An 18275-nucleotide genomic window follows, 5' to 3' on the forward strand; every position below is an offset into this window, starting at 1 on the left:
GGGGGGACAGGGCGGGCGGCGGGGGGGACGGGGACGGGGGGGACGGGCGGGCGGGGGGGGTACTGTGTACAAGGGGTCCCGACAATGTTGTCTTACTCTGGAACCGCTGGACCCCACGTGGGTCCCAGTTCTCCATATCTCACACTGATCTGATCTGAGATGTTGCCTTCAGCAAACCTCATGGTGTCTGTCTGTATATATGTGCGCGACGGAGAAAAGAAAAAAAAAAAAAAGACAAAAAAAAGAAAAAAACGGCCTGCTGTTTAAAACACCACTTTGCTTTTTGGTTTCGTTCTTCCATCTCCTGTCTCTCTCCATCATGCCCACCCTGCCTGTCTCCCCCTGCTCCCCCGTCTCCGGGCCCTCTCCGGCAAGGCATGGCATGGCAAAGCCACGGCCTCCCTGCCGGACCAGGGCACGGGGTGGCAGGGAGAGGAGGAACCGCGCTTTGCCAGCCCTTGCGCTAGGCTTGTGTGTCCCGATGGATGTGCTGTGTCCTCACCGGGCGAAGGGCGATCGGCTTGGCTGGCCGGTGCTTGCGGCTCTGTCTTGGGCTTTCCCAGCTCCGATTCCTCCCTCCTTTCCCCCTGTCCTGTCGCATCCCTGGCCCCCCCCACCCTGCCCCCCCGCTGCTGCCCCCACTCACCTGGGCGGTGGGGGAATGCCTCGTCCCGCTCTGCCCACGCCATCCTCCCGCTGCCCGAGCGTCCCCTGCTCCCACTGCCCGAGCATCTCGTGCTCCCGCTGGGCACAGCCCCGCTCCCCTCGCTGGGACGGGCTCTGCTCTCTGAGCTTGTGCTGCAAAGCAGCCGAGGGACCCGCCGTGGCTCCTGGCTCGGGGTCCCGCAGGGCTCAGCAGTGCCTTGCTGTCCCTGTCCCCGGCGGGGACCAGCAGACGCCCCAGGGAGGGGACAGAGGAGCCGCTCGGTCCAGGCAGCCCTGTAGCGAAGGGGCCGCCCAGGCACGAGTTTAGCTTTGCTTCCTTGGCTTTTGCAGCCCTTTCTGGCTGGTTCGGAGGTGCTGGGCTCGACCCAGCCATGCCCGGGCATTGCTTTGGTTAGGGATTGCCTCCACGCACCCCCCCCCCCCCCCCAGCAGCCAGACGTGCTGCCTCCCCCTGCCCCGCACACACGTGTTCCCAGCGTGACCCTAAACCGTTGCACCCTGGACACGCCGCTGGCCGAAGCGTTGCAAACACCCACGGAGGGGCAAATCATCCCCAAATCCCGCCCTAGAAAGGGGGGACGGGAGCCACCTGCAAAGCATCCCGCATCCGCAGCCCCGATGCGCGGCATCGCCTCCCCGCGCCCGCTCGCCCTGCCCGGCCCGGCCCGCGCCTGCGCCCCGCCACCCCTCCGCTCCCCCATCCCACCCTGCCCTCGCCCTCCAGGTTTGCTGGCCAAGAAATGTCTGTTGTTTCAGCAGCTTGCCTCGGACACGGGAGCGAAAAAAAACCACACACACAAAGGAAAAAAAAAAAAGGAAAGAAAGAATAATAAAAATAATTATTAAAAAAAAAAAAAAAAAACAACTCTCGGTGTCCCTGGCAGTGCTGCCTGAAATCTGGCTATTTTTAGTGACATCTTGTACATATGACTGTAAAATGGTAAACCGTGTGTATTATATATTGCCTCATTATATAGTGTATATATATGTATACATATACATATATATAATATATATGAAGACTGTAAATGTTAAGACTAGTGTTCTTATTAGTATATTGCTTCACACTGAAGATTGTGTGTAACAAGCTGTTTCTAAAAGATGTTTATTTTCCTTAAGAGTAAAAAACAGGTCATTGCATTCAGAGCGTCAATAAAGATACAACGATTGTTTTGGAAGTACGTGGCGCCCTGGTCGTGGCCTGTGTTTCTGCCGCGGGCGCGGGGCCGGCGCGGGGCCCTTCGTCCCGCAGCCCAACGGGCGCCCTGCCGTGGCGCTGGGGGGGACGGGACAGACCCCTGCACCGGAGACGTGGGGGCACCGCCGGCCCCTGCCTGCATCCTGGGGCAGGGAGGGTGCATTCGGGCGCCCCAGCTGAGGGTGCTGAGCCCTGCAGCATCCCTCTCCCCCTGTTCCCCCCCCCCCCCCCTTCATCCCAGGTATCCCTCCCCTGGACACCGCTGCACGGGGACGGGCAGGACCCACAGCCAGGGATGCCCGGCCGGTCCTGGGGGGCTGCTGCAGCGAGGCCGGGGGGGTCCCCGTGCCCCAGCTGGGCTCCGTGCACATCCCCAGGTCTGTCCCCCCCCCCGTCCCCCCCCCAGCCTTGCAGTCCAGCACACACCAGTATAAATAATTGGCTTTAATTGTCTGTACAAAACTCTGCAACTATGAAAATACCGTTTAAAAAGGCCAGGCGGGCGGCGGGGCGGGGGCACACGGGGCTATGTACAAGGGGGGGGGGGGCACGCAGCTGCGGGGCCTGGCCCCACGGCGAGCCAGGGGACGGGGCACCCCGGGCCCTCCGCGCCACCCCCGGGGCTGCTGCGTGTGGCCCCGCGGCGTCCTGCCATCCCCGCTCCTCCCTGGGGCTGACGCTCGGCCCCGGAGGCGGGTGGCATCTCCGGACTGGGGGGGTCGGGAAGGGACAGGCTGCGGGGGCCCCCCCCCCTTACCCACCGTGGGCACCGTCTTGGGAGGGCCCGTAGCTGCCACCGCGGGGCAAAACCTCCTCCCGCTCCCCAGAAACGGGGACAAGGGCGAGGTGGCCCCGGTCCCCTCGTCCCAGCAGTGGGGACGCCACCGGGGGGGGGGGGGGGGGCGAGGGCAGGGCTCGCCGGAGCAGGCCTGGCCCCCACGGAGTGGGGCAAGGACGGGGCCGAGCCTGTGCCGGGGGCTCTGGATGGGGCATGACGGACCCCCCCGGACGAGCAGCCTGGTGCCATGCAATACTGTGACGGTGTCACTAGAGGTCCCCATGTGCCGTCACCCACCAGGGCTGGGCACAGGGCCAGGCGTGGGGGACAGAGCCATGGGGTGCCTGGGGCGGGCAGGGGTGCTCCTGCCCCACGGAGGTGGGGGGGGGGGCCGCGATGCCTCCTTGGGGCTGGGTGCCGTGGGCCCCGGGAGCCCCTTCACCGACTCGGGGCGGCGGGCGAGGACGTCGCCCTGCCTCTCCATCAGCCCCAGCCGCGCGGCTCCGCCGTCCCCCCAAAAACCGCCTGCTCCCTAACGCCGGCCCGCAGAGGGGTCTCCCCCCCCCCCCCCGGGGGAAACCGAGGCACGCACCTCCCCGCTACGTGCCCACCCCTCGCGGCGCCATGGGGCCAGCGAGCGCTGCCCTCCCGGCCCCATCCCGGCCGGCAGCTGCAGGCCGTGCCCCGGAGCTGCGCGCGGAGCTGGGGTGGGAAAGGGGGGTGGTGGGGGGGGGGGGAAGAGGGCGCGCGCCTGCCTCCCCCCCGCTAGCCGGACGTGACCGTGGTGCCGCTGCCCAGCTTGATAATCATCTGCTGGCAATCGTGCAGTGTCCGTTTGTCGCCCAGCTTCTCCAGGGTGCGGGCGGCCTCGGCCAGCATGCCCACGCGCTGGCCCGGCGCCGACAGGAAGCTCGGAGGGAGGTAGCAGCAGGCCAGCAGCAGGGCCTCGGCGTGCTCCCGCGGCGTCGGGTGGCTCTCGGGCTCGCCGGCTGCGAGGGGGCAGAGAGCGGGCGTCAGCGGGCACCGCTCGGCCCCCAAGGGCACGCGGAAGCCACCCGCCGTCCCTTGGGCAGGGCCAGGCGCTCCGGAGCCGCGATGAGGCTGCGTCCGCCCAGCCCGGAGCGGATGCCAACTGCCAGCAGCAAACCGCGGGCAGGAAGCCCCGCGCCGCCCAGTCCTGCTGGGGTGGCGCCGGCGGGGACCAAGGTGTCCCCAAGGGATGCACCACCCAAGGGATGCACCCGGGCAACCCCTTAACTCACCCGTTTTGCTGCCCTGCACCCCTCTCCTCCGCAGGCTGCGATCCAGCAGCTGGTGGGTCCGCGTGGGGCTGGCCCGGGCCATGAGTCTGGCGGTGGCTTCGTGCAGGAACACCTGGGACGGGAGGGACCGTGAGGGCCGGGGCACCCGGCGCAGAGGGGACCTGCAAGGGGCGCGAGGCCGGCGGCTCACCCTGCGCATGGCGGGCCGGAAGGTCTGCGCCAGGCGCCGCAGGCTGCTGAGGTCTTGCTGGAAGCCCCGGAGCTCGAGGGCGGACGCCTGGTAGACGCAGCTGAGCTGCTGGCTGACGCTCATCTGCTGCTGCCACAGGTTGGTGCGGGTGACGAGGAGCAGGTCGCAGAAGAGGAGCTGGGCCGCCTGACGGGGCGAGAGACGGGCTCCGGTGAGCGGGCACGGCGGCGCCGCGGCGGGCGGAGGCACCCGAGAGCCGCCACCGGCTCCGGCTCCGGCTCGGGCTCTGGCCCCGCCGTCCCTGGGGGGGGGGGCCGCCGCGAGGCCCCCGCGGGCAGGCGGTGCTGGACTGGGCCCCCCGCCGGGCTGCATGGCAGGGGCATTGCACTCCGCGTCTGACACATGCAATGCAACTACAATGCACCCCGGCGAGGGCCAGGGGACGCCCGCCGCGAGGGCCGCGCGCGCCGCCCCGGAGCCGGCTGCGTTTGGGGGCACGGCACCCCCTCCATGCACACCCCCACCCCCCGCCTCACCTTGTCGATGGTGGCCTTGGCAGGGCTGCTGAAGTCCAGGCTCTCCCGCAGGTAGCCGCTGGCTTTCTCGCACTGGCTCAGGCTGGCCTGGCTGCCGTCCTGCTTGCTCAGCATGGCCCGGACGGCCTTGAAGGAGTGCAGGGCTGCACGGGGCAGGGGCTTCCTGCGCCGGGGGGGGGGGGGGGGGTGTTGGAGACGGTCACGGCGGGGCCCCGAGAGCCACAGCCAGCTCCCGGTGCGCAGAGCGCGTTAGCAGGGGCGCCACCGACCCGACGGAGGCCCCATCGGCCCCCCCCCCCCAAAAAAGGAGGGCCGCGTGTGACGAGGACTCACTCAGAGCTCTGCAGCGCGCGGGGCATGGTCTCCACCAGCGGGTAGAGGCGCTCGGCCCCCTCTTCGTCTCCCTGCAGCCAGTGAATAACTGTGCCAATGACGGCCGCCCACCACTTGGACACGGGGTCGGTGCCTGCCGGGCGGGAGGGAGGGACAGGGGAGCGCGGCGCCCACGGGCCCCATGCAGCGCCTGGCACCCCCGGGGTGGGGGGTGGGGGGCTGCCCCACGGGGACGGCCGTGCCGTGGTGCGCCCGTCCCCGTGCCGGTCTCACCTGTGACGGCCGCCAGGCCGGCGCTGATGGAGGGCACGGGGCCGGGGGCGCCGCTGGCGTCGGAGCAGCCGTTGAGCAGCTGCAGGTACTCCAGGGCGTCGGAGAACTGCCTGTCGAGACCGGGAGGGTGGGGGGGGACAGGGACGGGGAGCGTGAGCGGCGCCAGCCCCCGGCCGTGGCGGAGGACGCCGGGAGCCCGCGCCGCGCACTCACCCCTCTCCGTGGGCCGCGGGCCGGCGGGGCTCGGGCACGGCCACGCTGCACAGCGCCTTCTCCAGGAGGTGCTCGCGGAAGAGCTGGGTCACCTGCGCCAGGGGGTCCACTGGGGCGGAGGGGAGGCCGTGACGGGGGGGCCGGCCGCGGCCGGGGCGGGGGGCGAGCCCCGGGGCGGCGGCGGCGGCGGCGGTGGGGTTGGGGGGGGGCGCTACCTGGGTTGCCGGCGGAGCTGTAGACGCTCTCCCGGGGGGCTCCCTTGACCACCCAGTCGCCGTCCACGAAGAAGCGGTGGCCCAAGGGGTGGCAGAGCCACTGCATGGCGGGCGGCACGGCGCCGCTGTGCGAGAGGGCCACGCGCCGGGCGCTGCAGAGGAAGGGGCGCTGCGGGCAGAGCGGGGGGTCAGCGGCGGGGACGCGTGCAGGGTGGAACGGGGTGGGGAGCGGGAGTGGGGGGCAGGCCGCGCGCTCACCGCCAGGAAGTGGAAGCAGCGGTGGAGGCTGGCCTTGACGCGGAGGGCGGCCGCCACGTAGATCTCGGCCAGCGTGGCCACCGAGACGGCGTCGCCGGCGCACTCGGCCAGGTTGACGGCGCTCAGCGCCAGGTTGACGGCCAGCAGGTGCCCGCCGGCGTGCTTGCCTGCGAGCGGAGGCGGCTCAGGGGGCGGCGGCGGCGGCGGCGGGACCCCCCATCGCGCGCCGCCCCGTGCGGCCCCGGCGGCGCCTACCGGTGAGGTGCAGCTGGTGGAGGCGGTGGTAGGCCAGGGCGGCGTCGCGGGCGCTCTGGCGGACGTGGGCGCGGGGCGGCGGGTCGCGGCGCAGCCCCCCGGCGCGGGCGGCCAGCCAGCGGCCCACCCAGAGGCGCTGCAGCAGGTGCCGCAGCAGGCTCCAGAGCAGGCTGCAGGCCAGGTCGCCGTGCGAGGCCGGCAGCGGCCGCCCCAGCGCCCGCAGCGCCGTCCACAGGTGCTGCGACGCCTGCGCAAAGTCCCCCTGCGCGGGGCTCCGTCACCCCCCTGGCAGCAGGCCAGGGGCGGGGCCACGTGGAGGGGGCGGGGCCACGTGGAGGGGGCGGGGCAGGAGAGCTGGGCAGGGCTGATCCTTGAGGGGGTGGGGCCGAGGCAGATGGGCAGGGCTGGTCTTCAAGGGGGTGGGGCCAGGCCAAGTGTGGGTGGGGCCAGGGTGAAGAGGGCGGGGTGAGGTAAAATGGGCAGGGCTAAATTGGGGGGCAGGTGGGTGGGGCTAATCCAGGTGGAAGGGGTGGGGCCAGGACAAGTGGGTGTGGCTAGTGAAATAAGGGGGTGGGGCCAAACAAGGTGGCTAGTCCCAGAGGGGGTGGGGTCAGGACAAATGGGTGTGGCTAATCTCAGTAGAGGGGGTGGTGCTAGGTCAGGTGGGTGTGGCCAATCTGGGTAGTAGGGGTGGGTGCGGCCAGGACATATGGGTGGGGCTAAGAGCAATTAAATGGGGCAGGGCCAAGTGGTGGGTGGGGCCAGGCCAGATGGAGGGGGTGGGGCCACGCTGGGTGGAGGGGCGGGGCCATGCTAGTCAGGGGCGGGGCTTACCCGGGCAAGGTCGAGGTCAGCCTGGCGGCGGTGCCTCCAGAAGAGCACGGAGGGCTCCGAGTGGGGGCGGGTGACGGGCTCGCCGTAGACGAAGAGCCGGACCACGGCGCCCAGCACCACCGCCACGTTCAGCAGCCAGAAGACAAGGGTGGGCCAGAGCCACTGCGACCACCCCCAGGGCTCCTCTGGGCGCAGGGGCCAGCGGGGGCTCAGCCACGGCACGGCACCACGGCCGCCTGGCCTCCACCCTGGTGGCCCTCACCCCCAATGGCCTTCGCCCCCATTGCTTCCACCTCCAACAGGCTCTATCCCCATGGCCTCCGCCCCCATGACCTCCACCCCCATGGCCTTCACCGCCATGGCCTCCACCCCAACAACCTCCACCTCATGCTTATCCCAATGGTCTCCACCCTGACAGCCTCCACCCCGACAGCCTCCACCCCCACCATGGCCTCCACCCCATGCCCACCCCCAACAGCCTCTATCCCAACAGTCTCTGCCCTGACAGCCTCCACCCCACGCCCACCCACCAGCCTCCAGACCCTGCCCTCACTGCCTGCCTCTGCCCCAACAACCTCCCTGTGCACCCACCCCAACGCCCTCCACCTTGCGCCCACCCTGACAACCTCCATCCCAACAGCCTTCACCCCAACGCCCTCCACCCTGCGCCCACCCTGACAACCTCCATCCCAACAGCCTTCACCCCAACGCCCTCCACCTTGCGCCCACCCTGACAACCTCCATCCCAACAGCCTTCACCCCAACGCCCTCCACCCTGCGCCCACCCTGACAACCTCCATCCCAACAGCCTTCACCCCAACGCCCTCCACCTTGCGCCCACCCTGACAACCTCCATCCCAACAGCCTTCACCCCAACGCCCTCCACCCTGCGCCCACCCTGACAACCTCCATCCCAACAGCCTTCACCCCAACGCCCTCCACCTTGCGCCCACCCTGACAACCTCCATCCCAACAGCCTTCACCCCAACGCCCTCCACCTTGCGCCCACCCTGACAACCTCCATCCCAACAGCCTTCACCCCAACGCCCTCCACCTTGCGCCCACCCTGACAACCTCCATCCCAACAGCCTTCACCCCAACGCCCTCCACCTTGCGCCCACCCTGACAACCTCCATCCCAATAGCCTTCACCCCAACGCCCTCCACCTTGCGCCCACCCTGACAACCTCCATCCCAACAGCCTTCACCCCAACGCCCTCCACCTTGCGCCCACCCTGACAACCTCCATCCCAACAGCCTTCACCCCAACGCCCTCCACCCTGCACCCACCCTGACAACCTCCATCCCAACAGCCTTCACCCCAACGCCCTCCACCCTGCACCCACCCTGACAACCTCCATCCCAACAGCCTTCACCCCAACGCCCTCCACCTTGCGCCCACCCTGACAACCTCCATCCCAACAGCCTTCACCCCAACGCCCTCCACCCTGCACCCACCCTGACAACCTCCATCCCAATAGCCTTCACCCCAACGTCCTCCACCTTGCGCCCACCCTGACAACCTCCATCCCAACAGCCTTCACCCCGATGGCCTCCACCCCGTGCTGGTGCTCACCCCTGGGGCCCGGCTCAGCCATGATGCTCCTGCCGGGGCCGGCGGTGCCAGGGCTCTCCGCGGGGGCCGGGGTGCCGGCGCCCCGGAGCAGGGAGGCCAGCGGGTTGAAGGAGAGGCAGAGGAAGACGAAGGCGCAGAGGGCCATGCGGGAGCGGTCCAGCATGCCCTGGGTGCCGGGCGAGGGTGGCGGGCGCTCCTGCTTGACCTGCGGGCACGTGGGCAGAGCCGCCATCAGCCCCGCGGGCCCAGCGGCCTGCCCGCCGGCAGCCCCGGGGAGCCCCGTGCCACCGACCTTGGTGTCCTCGAAGAGGGGGCTGTCGGGCTCCGAGTCGCTGCTGCTGGTGCTGCTGCTGCCGCTGAGCGAGAGGGGGCTGCTGTGGGACGGCGAGCCCACGTCCGAGGGCGGCGGCGTCAGCATCTCCATCACCTCCGCCTTCACCACCTCCATGGGCGCCTCCGCCTTGGCCCCGCCGCCGCAGGAGGCCACCAGCTCCTTGAGGGACTCTGGGGGAGCAGAGCGGGCTGAGGGGGGGGGGAATCTCCAGCCGAGGCAGCCCGCACCGTGCACCACCTGGCTGAGACCTGCCCAGCTCACTTCACTTGTGCCCCGGCACTCACTGTTCTTCTGCATGGCCATCTTGAGGGCGAGGTTCTCCTGCTTCAGCTTCTGGTTGCTCTGCTGCAGGAAGCGGATGTACTCGATGGCCTTCCTCAGGATCGCCGACTTGTTCAGCTGCCGCCGGAGGGAAGAGACAGCTCAGCCCCAGCCCCGGCATCTCCCCCGGGGGCTCCATCCTCGCCCGCCCCGATCTCCAACCCTGGAGACACGTGTGACGCCCGGACCCTCCCCGGGACAAGCACCCGGAGGTGCCGCACCAGGCTCCCAGCCCGGTGTCCCCAGCCGGAGCGGCGGGCGGGCAGGGGCTCCCACCTTGGCCTCCGTGCCCACCACCAGGTCCTTGAGCTCCACGATCTTGTCGTTGATGGAGGAGCGGTAGCGCTTCTCGATGGCGTTGTGCGCCGTGCGCTTCTCCCCCTTGCTCTGCACCAGCACTGGCTTCCCGCTGGGCGCCAGCCGGTTGATGGGCAGCTTGTCGGCGTCCACCACCAGCGGCACCGTGGCCAGGATGGTCCCGCTGCTCACCAGCGCCTGCGGGGACGGGGATGGGGACGCCGTGTCGGCGGGGGTCCCGGGCTCTGCCGCACCCCAGCTTCCCGCGTCCCCCAACCCCGGCGGGACCTACCGGCACCTGCAGCGGGGCCGTCTGCCCGCCGGCGCTGGTGGCGATGGAGGTCTTGGCGCCGCCGGCGTCCGCCTTGACAGCCGTCAGCACCAGGGAATCAGCCTTGATGAAGTGGGGCTGCAGCAGGACCTGGGGCACCGGCGGGGGTGAGCAGGGATTGGGGGGGGGTCCATTGCACCGCCGGCACCCGCCTCCCCCGGCCCTCGGCTTACCGGCACTGGCTGGATCTGGGGCGAGACGGGCTGGGCGGCGGGGGCGGTGGCGGCGGGGGCCAGCAGCTGCGGGGGCGGCGCGCTCTGCACGGGGCCGGGCAGGGCGACGGGCTGGCCGGGCGGCGGGGCGGGCAGGGGGCTGTGCAGCGCTGGCCCGGCCCCCCCGGGCTGCACGGCTGCGTGCGGAGCAGAGCGCGGCGTCAGGGCACGGCACCGTCCCCATCCCCTAAATAAACCCCAGCGAGGCGGAGGGGGGGGGGAAACCCCCACGCCTGGCACCTCCCCGAGCCCCCCGGCGTCCCGTCCTCACCGGGGAAGCCGTGCTGGTGCTGGTAGCCCACCAAGGGCTGGGGGCTGAACTGGCTGGGGGACGCGGGGACGAAGCTGGGTGCCAGCAGGACGCCGGGCTGGGGCTGGCTGCTGGACACGGCGGCGGGCTCCTCCTTGACGCCCGGGGCCGGCGGGCGGCTGGGCGCCGGCAGCAGCGGGGCTGGGGGCGGCGGGGCGAAGGGGGCCAGCCCCGGCGGTCCTGGGAACATGCCGGCGGCGGGCGGCTTGCCGGGCCCCAGGTAGGTGCCAAGGGCGCCGGGGGCGGACGGGAGGCCGGGCGGCGCGGCGCTGTCGGGGGCGCCGAACGGCGAGTCGAACAGCCCCGCGAAGTCACCGTCGGGCGCGTTGATCAGCTGGAGCATGTCTGCAAAAGAGCCCCCCCGGCGCGGTCAGGGCCGGGGTCCTGCGGAGCATCCGCCCCGGCCCCGGTCCTGGCCGGGGTCCCCCCGACACCCAGGGGTCTCCTGGCCCGGCACCCTCGCCGCCAGCCACAATTCCCCCTCCGGCAGAGGGTCCCCGACACCAGGCCTGGGGTGCTCAGCCCCAGCTGAGCACCCGCAAGCGGTATCAGCCTCCCCCATTGCAATTGCAACTGCCCTGGACCAGGCGCCCACAAGAGATGCTCTGCAGCACCCAAACTGGGGGGCAGGAGGGTCTCATGGGTCCCTGCCACTTTAGGGGCTTCCAGACCCCAGCAGGGATGGGGAGGACGGCGGGTGATGTGAAGCACCCAAAACCCACGGCTGCCCCATGGGGACCTGCTCCCGCGGTGCCTGGCCGGCAGCGACGGCCGCTCACCACCGCGAGCATCTCCCCGTGCCGGGGGGCCGCACGCCCCCGCGATGTGCGCATGGCGGGACGTCGGCCTCCCCTGCCCCTCTGCTCCCCAGCACCGCGCTCCCTCTTAACCCCCTTAAACCTGTCCCCAAAATCCCGGGAAACTGTGGTGTCCTGGTCCTCCCCAGCAGGGAAACTGAGGCACGGAGCTCGCAGCGGGGGCGCAGGGGTCTGACTGTGGCTGTTCAGGGCTGATCTCAGCCTGGGTTCGAGGATGAGGCGGGGAGAGACCAGGCTGCAGCAGCTCCATCATTCATTACATACTAGAGACCCCGACAGCCCCCAAACGTCCCCTATAGCAGGGCAGGGGGCCAGGCGCGGGGGCCGGGGGGGGCCACGGGCTGGGGCAGAGGGGCGGCACATTCGGGACGTGCCAGACCCCCCCCACACGCACACGTGTCCGGCTCACCCCCGGGGCACGCGCAGGGTTAACCACCACCCGGCCGGGGGGCTGCCCCGGGACGACGCGGGGCGAGGAAGAGGAGGGAGAGCGGGGGGGCTACGTCCGGGCAGCGCGCCCCGGGCGGGCGCAGCACCCCGAGCTGGGCTGGTGGCAGGGCGGCGCGCGGCGCGCAAGCGGAGCCGTCGCCCGCGGGCCCTCCCCGGCGTGGCCGCGCCAAGGCTGGAGCGGGGCCGGCGTGGGGTGATGCGCCTCCGCCAATCGCCGCCCGCGCGCCCGGCCCGCCGCCCCCAGACAGCCCCGCGGCAGCGCCAAGGTGCGCCCGCCGCCGCCGCCGGGTTACTCGCGGGCACCCCGCCGTAACCCCGGCCCGCGGTTACTCTAGGTCACGCTCCGTTAACCCCTTCGTTAGCTAACGAGCACGCTCGCCCCCTTCTCCCCCCGCTTTGCGCCCGCCAAGGGTGCTGCGCTGCCGGGCCGCGGGCCCCGTGCTGGAGCCCGTCCAGCCGAGCGGTGCCGGAGGGCAGGGAGGAGCGGGAACCGGCCGCGGGGCGTCTCGGCGCACCGACCTACGTGCCGCTCCGCGCTGCTGCTGCCTAGAGCCCCCCGCGCGCCCCCAGCCCGGCCCCACGGGCACCGGAGCGGGATGCGACCGGCCGGAGGCGAGCTGGCGCATCCCTGCATCCCCCCCAGATCCGAGTGCGGCCGGAGCCTGGCTGGCCCCGTGGGGGGGGTCCGAGCCCACCACCCTTCTCACCCGCCCTGACACCCCACGTGGGGACCGGTGTCCCCCCCAGCGTGTCCCCCACGGACAGGGGACCCAGCCCAGCGCCCCAGCTGCCTGCTTTAGCTGACCCCGAGCATCCCCATGGTCCCGCGCCGGAGCAGCGCGTCTCGGTGCTGCACGGGGCCACGGCAGGAAGCTGCAGCGGGTGGCGAGCAAAGCGGGTGGCCGGACGGTGGGCCACCTCACACCCTGCCGCTGGCGGGACCCCGTCCCGCTCCGTCCTGGCCCTCCTCTTCCTCCCGCCCTCAGCGGCTCTCCAGAGCACAGGGCATCCGCCAGGATATTTATATCGCACCACCCTGGCTGCCTCCCCAGCGCAGCTGCTCTGGGCACTCATGCAGGGCCGTCCCCGGGCACTGCCCAGCGCGGGGACCTCTGCCCCGAGCCTCGCTGCTTCGGGCCGACGGCGCTCGGACGCGTGGGAAACCGCAGGGCAGAGCCGGGCGCCCTCGGGGCTCGGCCGGTCCCGGGTGCGCTGGGGCGGGCGGTGGCAGCGGGGCGCCGGAGCACATCCCAAGGCAGCGGCAGCTCCCAGGGATGAGGGAGGCCCCACGGCCACACAGAGACCCGCTGCAGACGGCCACGGGGAGCGGGCCCGCGACCGCAACCGTGGGGCACGCGTGCGATGCGGCCCGGCCGGCGGTGCTGCAAAGGAGCTTTGCAAAATCCCTTTGGCTGGAGGCCCCCCAGGTCGGCTGCGGCTTCGCAGACCCCCGGGGGTGCTCAGCACGAGGCAGAGCCTCTGGGACTGCGTCTGCAGCACGAAGCCGGGATGCGAAACACGGAGGGTATATAACCGCCCTTTACAGATATTCTCAGGAAAGTCCTCCATACGAATAGCACATCCCTGCCACCTGCAAAATCACCCTTCCGGAGGGGGCAAGGCCAGGCCTCACTGCAGGGCCACGGCGCCCACCGGCCTCCCGCTGCGGCTGGCGGCCACGCAGGGGAGCAAGCCTCCGCCGCGGGACACCCGCGCCCCGAACGGCCGATCGCACCCGCTTTCTACCCGACCCCTCCCGGGCCTCGCAGCCAGAAAAGAGGGTTGTTGTGATCCCTCCTGGCTGCACGGCGTGACCCAGCGCGCCAGGTCACCCCCGGGTTGGGTCCAGCGAGGGCAGGGAGGGCTCCAGCGTGCCTCCGGGAGCACGACCCACCTGCAACCGGCGGGCAAAGTCCTTCCCTCCCCGAGCCAAACCTGGGAGCCGGGGTCACGCATGGACACGGAAAGACAGGATCTACCACTTCCCTTCGGAAGACGCTGTGCTGGCCAACAATCCTCAAAGTTAAAGTTCACCCCTTAACTCCCACCTGAATCCGAGTTTGTTCAGCTTCCTGCGCTGGGATGTCACCGCGGCCCTGGCTGCCAGGGCAGGGAGGGCTCCTGGCGTGGGCTTTCCCGGGCTGCTCGCTGCTAACGCTGCCCGCGAGCCGCTCCGCGCCGCCTCCACGGCCAGCTCCCCCGGCTCTGCCTCCGCGCCCGGAGCTGCCTCCCAGCCGCAGCCACGCGCCGTGCCCGGGAATGGCACCACGTGCCGCCCGGCCTCGGCGGGTGCACGGAGAACCCCCGCCCGCGGCCCTGGTGGGCTCCGGCCCGGGAAACTCGGCTCTTCCTCAAGTCACGCCAACTCCGAGCCTGCGCTAAAGCCACCGGTGAGGCAGCCGGGGCCTCGGTGGCTGGAAGCGGGTCGCTCTACCCAACGGTGCGAGCTTGGAGCAACCTGCCCTCTGCAGCGGGGACCCGACGCTGCCGGGCCTCAGGGGGGGCCCGTTTGGGGCAGGGGATGCGGGGCAAGCCCGGCTTGGGGGGCCCGTTTGGGGCAGGGGGGCCGGGCCGGGAGGCTGCAGCCCCCGAGCCCTCCTTGGCCCCACCGCACCGTCGGGAGGTCCCGGCCCCGCCACCACCCCCGGGGGGGTTCCCCGCACACCTCCGGCCCAGACCCCCCCCCTCCTCCCCATAGCCCCCCCCCCCCCCGACGGGGCAGGCGGCCTGGGGAGCCCAGGCGTCCTGGAGGGAATGACCGGGAGTAACCCCGCGGCTGACGTCAGGCGGGGCGGGGCTAGAGGCGACACAGCGCTGCGGCTGGGGGGGGGCCCGCCGGGGCTGCCCCAGCACCGAGGGGGCGGGGGGGGGGGGTGTCCCAGCCCCGGGGGGGGGGCTTTGTGCTGCTCCCCCCCCTCCGCCCTATGCACGCACCCACCGTGGATCCCGCTGCCCGGCCGTGCACCCAGCCCCCCCCGGCTCCGGCTGTGCACCCAACCCCGTCCCCCCTGGCTATGCACCGAACCCCCCGGCCGTGGACGGAGCCCCGGGCTCCGGCCGTGCACCGAGTCCGGTGCCCCCCCAGCCCTGGCCACGTACCGAGCCCCCCGGTTACACGCTGAGCCCGGTCAACTCGGCTTTGCACCGACTCCGGGGCCCCCAAGCTCGGGCCCCCCCAACCGCGGCCAGGCACCGAGCCGTCTCTCAGTTATGCACCGAGCCCGGCCCCTCCGGCCATGCCCCGGTCCCCGGGCATGCACCGAGCCCGGTCAGTCCAGCCCCGGCCATGCACCGAGCCCCGGCCATGCACCGAGCCCGGTCCGGGCGCGCTCCGGGACCCGGCTATGCACCTTGCCCGGTCCCCCCCCGTCCACGCCCCGAGCCCGGTCCCCGGCCATGCGCCCAGCCGCGGCTGTGCACCGAGCCGGGCCCCCCGCTGTGCCCCGGCCCCCGCTCCCGGCCGAGCCCCGTCCCCGCTCCCGGTGCCGGCGGCGCCGCGGGGCTGGACGCACCGTCGATGTCGCTGAGCAGCGCCGTGTCGATGTCGCTGGCCCCGCCGAGCCCGAGGGACGGCGCCAGCCCGTCCAGGGTCGGCGCCAGCCCGTCCAGGGCCGCGTCGTCGAAGGCGAGGGCGCTCATCCCGGCTGCGCTCACGGGCCCCGGCGGCCCCGGCAGCGGCGGCGGCGGCGGTGGCTCCTGCCGGGGCTGCTGCTGCCTCCGGCTGCGGCTCTAGGAGAGACGGGGCCGCCCGGGCCGCCCGCCCGCGGCCCCCTGCGCCATGGCCGGCTCTGGCACGGGGGAGAGGGAGGAAAAAAAAAAAAAGGAGGGATTAACCGCGAAGTTGCTCCCGCGAACCGTGCCCAAACCTGCTACCGGGCAGGCGAGGCGAGGGGAGGGGGGAGGCGGGCCCGGCGCCTCGGCCCGCCCCGCGGAGCACGGCCCGCCCCGGCCCGGCCCCGGCCCCGGCCCCGGCCCCGGTCCCGGCCCCGGCGGCAGCGGGCACCGCGCCGGGCACCGCCGTCCCCGCCCGAGCACCGGAGCCGGCACCGGAGCCCGGCAGCGAGCGAGACGGCTCCAACCGCGGGCTGGGCATCATCCCCCGCGGCAGCCCCCAACCCCCCGCGGCAGCCCCCAAATGCTCGGGCTGGGCACTAAGTACCGGGGCTGGGCACTAAGTACCGCCTAGCCCCGCTTTGGGGGAGAGAGACACGTGGAAGCGCGCTGGAGGACCAGCCTTCGGCAGGGGAGAGTGGGAAGAGCCTGCAGAAGCCCCCCCGCACCTTTCAGCGGCCCCGCGCCAGGGTGAGGTTGGCCCAGCACGTCCCATCTCAAGGCTCCTGCAATTCCCCGGGGGCAGGAGACGGGCTGGGAGCATCTGCCTTCCCTGGAAAGACAGCTGCACGGTCTGTCCCCCATCCCCGTGCAGAGGGATCGTCCCCGCACCCCGGCTGCAGAGCACCTCCTGCACCAGCCCCTGACCACAGCCCTGCCCCGCAGCCCCGCCGGGGTGGCGCAGGCCCCCGTGGCCCCCGTTAGGGACAAGCAGCAGGCGCCAAAGGGCCATTGCTGCCCTCTGAGCCCCGGCCGAGCCCACGCAGTCTCCTGGCACTCGGCAGGTACCGGGGCTCAGCCAGGGGGTCTCACATTGGGGTAACCGGAGCTGCCCGACCCTGCAGAGCTGGGTGTCTCGTGTTACCACCAGGAACAATTTGGGAAAAGAAAATGCACTGTAACTCCCCCCCCCCTCGCAAAAAAGTTTGCCCACTCCTCTTCTGCACCACCAAACACAATCTAGAGCTCCCTGTGAATTAGTGAAAGTTGGGTGCACCGTAACGAGCTCTCCCGCCAGGCGCCAAGCCTTTGGAGGGGAGGCTGCAGGTCTTCAGTGGGGGCAGCGCCCCCGGGACGGGCCTTGGAGCAGCTCGTGGGAGGCCACGGACAGAGCGCCCCGCACGCGCACGTGGCTCTCAGCAGAGCTGCGGTGCACATCCCGGCCTGCGTCTCCCCGCACCCGCTCCCGGCTCCCTCGCGCGGGGACATCAGCCCGCGCTCAGTGGCGGGGACAGGGGCAGGGCGGAGAGTCCCAGTTCACCTCCGTGTGGACCCCAACGCCGGCCGCTTGCGGATGCTCTGACCGTCTCTCGCCCAGAGCAAACGCACCTAATGAGAGCCATCGAGGCCAGCGATGGCAAACCCGGCCGGGGCTGTGCCGGGGGCTCTGCGCGCTCGCCCCCCATCCTGTAAGGTCCCTGGGGAACAGCGAGGCTCCACGACAGCGGCGGCAGCTTTCCCTTCCCTTGCGGAAAAGCACTTACTGTGGGCAGCGCGCCGCAGGACGGGACGGGCTTGCAGCCGGCTGTCCCAGGGCCACGGCCGGGGCGACGGACGGCGTCGCGTCCCCGCGAGGAGCGTTAAAGCAGCCTCGCGCGAACACGAGGGTCACACGCCTTTAATAACGCACGTGCAAGACCTGCGGCGCTGCCTGCCCCCGTGAGACATGGGAGGGGAGAAAACACACGCGCACATCAACACGGCTTCCTTTTTGCGCCGGGCAGAGAGCGAGGGGCGGCCGGAGCAGGACCGTGCAGGGTCCCTTCCCTGTCCCCATCCCTCCCCCTGAGCTGGGGGGGGGGGACACACGCCCCAGGGCCCCGCGCACGGTGCTTCGCTGCGGTCCAGGGGACCAACGCAAACAATTAACGTCCTCCGGACGATGGGGAAGGGTTAAGCAGCGCGGCCCGTGGGGCCGTGGGCAGGGATGGATTTGGTGGCCAGTGGATGCCACGCGGGGTGGGGCGCCCCGGGGGAAGCGGGGTTGCGGGGCAGGGAAAACCCCGCCTGTAGAACCAGCGCGCCGCAGCCAATAAGCGCCGCGGCCCGGAGTGGAGTGATCCTGCATCACGGCTCAGCGCCCGCGATTACATCATGTCGCTCCTCCGGGGATCGGCCAGCGGGGCCACGTGGTTGTTTCGGAGTTGCTGAGACATTTTTCCTGAGCGTAGGGTGGGAGGAAACCGCAGGGAAGAGGCGGAAAACAAACCGGCCCGGAGACGGCCGGCGCTGGACGCGGAGCAGGCCGGGCAGGCTCGTGCTGCCCGCGTGGGGCTGCCCACGGGCTGGGAGCTTTGCGGACGTGCCTGGTGCAGCTGCGAGACACCTGCAAGGAGCATCCCCATCCTACGCGGCTCCCCCTCGCTCCGACAGCGCCGGCTCTCGCGGATGCTGTGCCCAGCCAGCTCTGAGTCCCGGCACGCTCACCACCTGCCAGCACACCTTAACCCCGCGCTGAGAACAGCCCTGCTGGGAGGGCTAACGCTCCCCAGCCTCGGCCTTCGGCATCCCTCGTGCTTTGGTGTTTGTTTTGCTATGGCAGAGTGTAGAGTTAATCAATCATTAACGTGTTGCAAACAGATTCAAACCCTCTTCTCTCCTTCACTACCTCTAACTCTGTCTGCTCCGCCAACTATTGCTTCCTGGGCTACAGCTTTAGTAAATACACAGCCAGGAACTGCAGCACTCGGGCATCCTGGGCTGTCCCGGCTCAGGGCTTAGCCCCGGGGTAGAAGGGAAAAGACAACTGCATGTGTGGTCACCTCCTACCTGCACCAGCATTCAA

The 18275-nt window shown here is 71.1% G+C and overlaps 1 protein-coding gene across 2 annotated transcripts; it reads right to left on the bottom strand.

Annotated features, from left to right (window-relative positions):
* Positions 1-3363: 3363 nt before the first annotated feature.
* Positions 3364-15512, bottom strand: SREBF1 (sterol regulatory element binding transcription factor 1). 2 transcript variants are annotated; one of them, XM_067306324.1, is made up of 19 exons: positions 15172-15512; positions 10353-10736; positions 10043-10218; positions 9831-9959; positions 9518-9736; positions 9205-9319; positions 8879-9090; positions 8587-8791; positions 7012-7196; positions 6178-6424; positions 5923-6089; positions 5665-5833; positions 5450-5558; positions 5237-5346; positions 4964-5096; positions 4631-4793; positions 4095-4280; positions 3905-4016; positions 3364-3631 (listed from the first exon to the last, which is right to left on the bottom strand). In XM_067306324.1, the coding sequence occupies exons 1-19, from the start codon at positions 15296-15298 to the stop codon at positions 3408-3410; spliced, it is 3372 nt and encodes a 1123-aa protein (XP_067162425.1). In that variant the 5' UTR covers positions 15299-15512; the 3' UTR covers positions 3364-3407. The 2 variants fall into 2 exon arrangements, with proteins under 2 accessions (XP_067162425.1, XP_067162424.1); XM_067306323.1 differs by having other exon boundaries at positions 6178-6439.
* Between the last annotated feature and the right edge of the window lie 2763 nt (positions 15513-18275).

This window comes from Apteryx mantelli, chromosome 16, assembly GCF_036417845.1.
Source record: "Apteryx mantelli isolate bAptMan1 chromosome 16, bAptMan1.hap1, whole genome shotgun sequence".
Classification (NCBI taxonomy): Eukaryota; Metazoa; Chordata; class Aves; order Apterygiformes; family Apterygidae; genus Apteryx; species Apteryx mantelli.

Bases quoted from the DNA above. Each gene is read 5' to 3' on its own strand.
- SREBF1 (XM_067306323.1), bottom strand. From the start codon at position 15,298: ATGAGCGCCCTCGCCTTCGACGACGCGGCCCTGGACGGGCTGGCGCCG. The intron at 9,320-9,517 runs GTGGGAGCCCCT...CTCCGGCGGCAG, and splicing joins TGGTGGGCACGGAGGCCAAG to CTGAACAAGTCGGCGATCCT. The intron at 6,440-7,011 runs GTAAGCCCCGCC...AGCCCCGCGCAG, and splicing joins CTGACCTCGACCTTGCCCGG to GGGGACTTTGCGCAGGCGTC.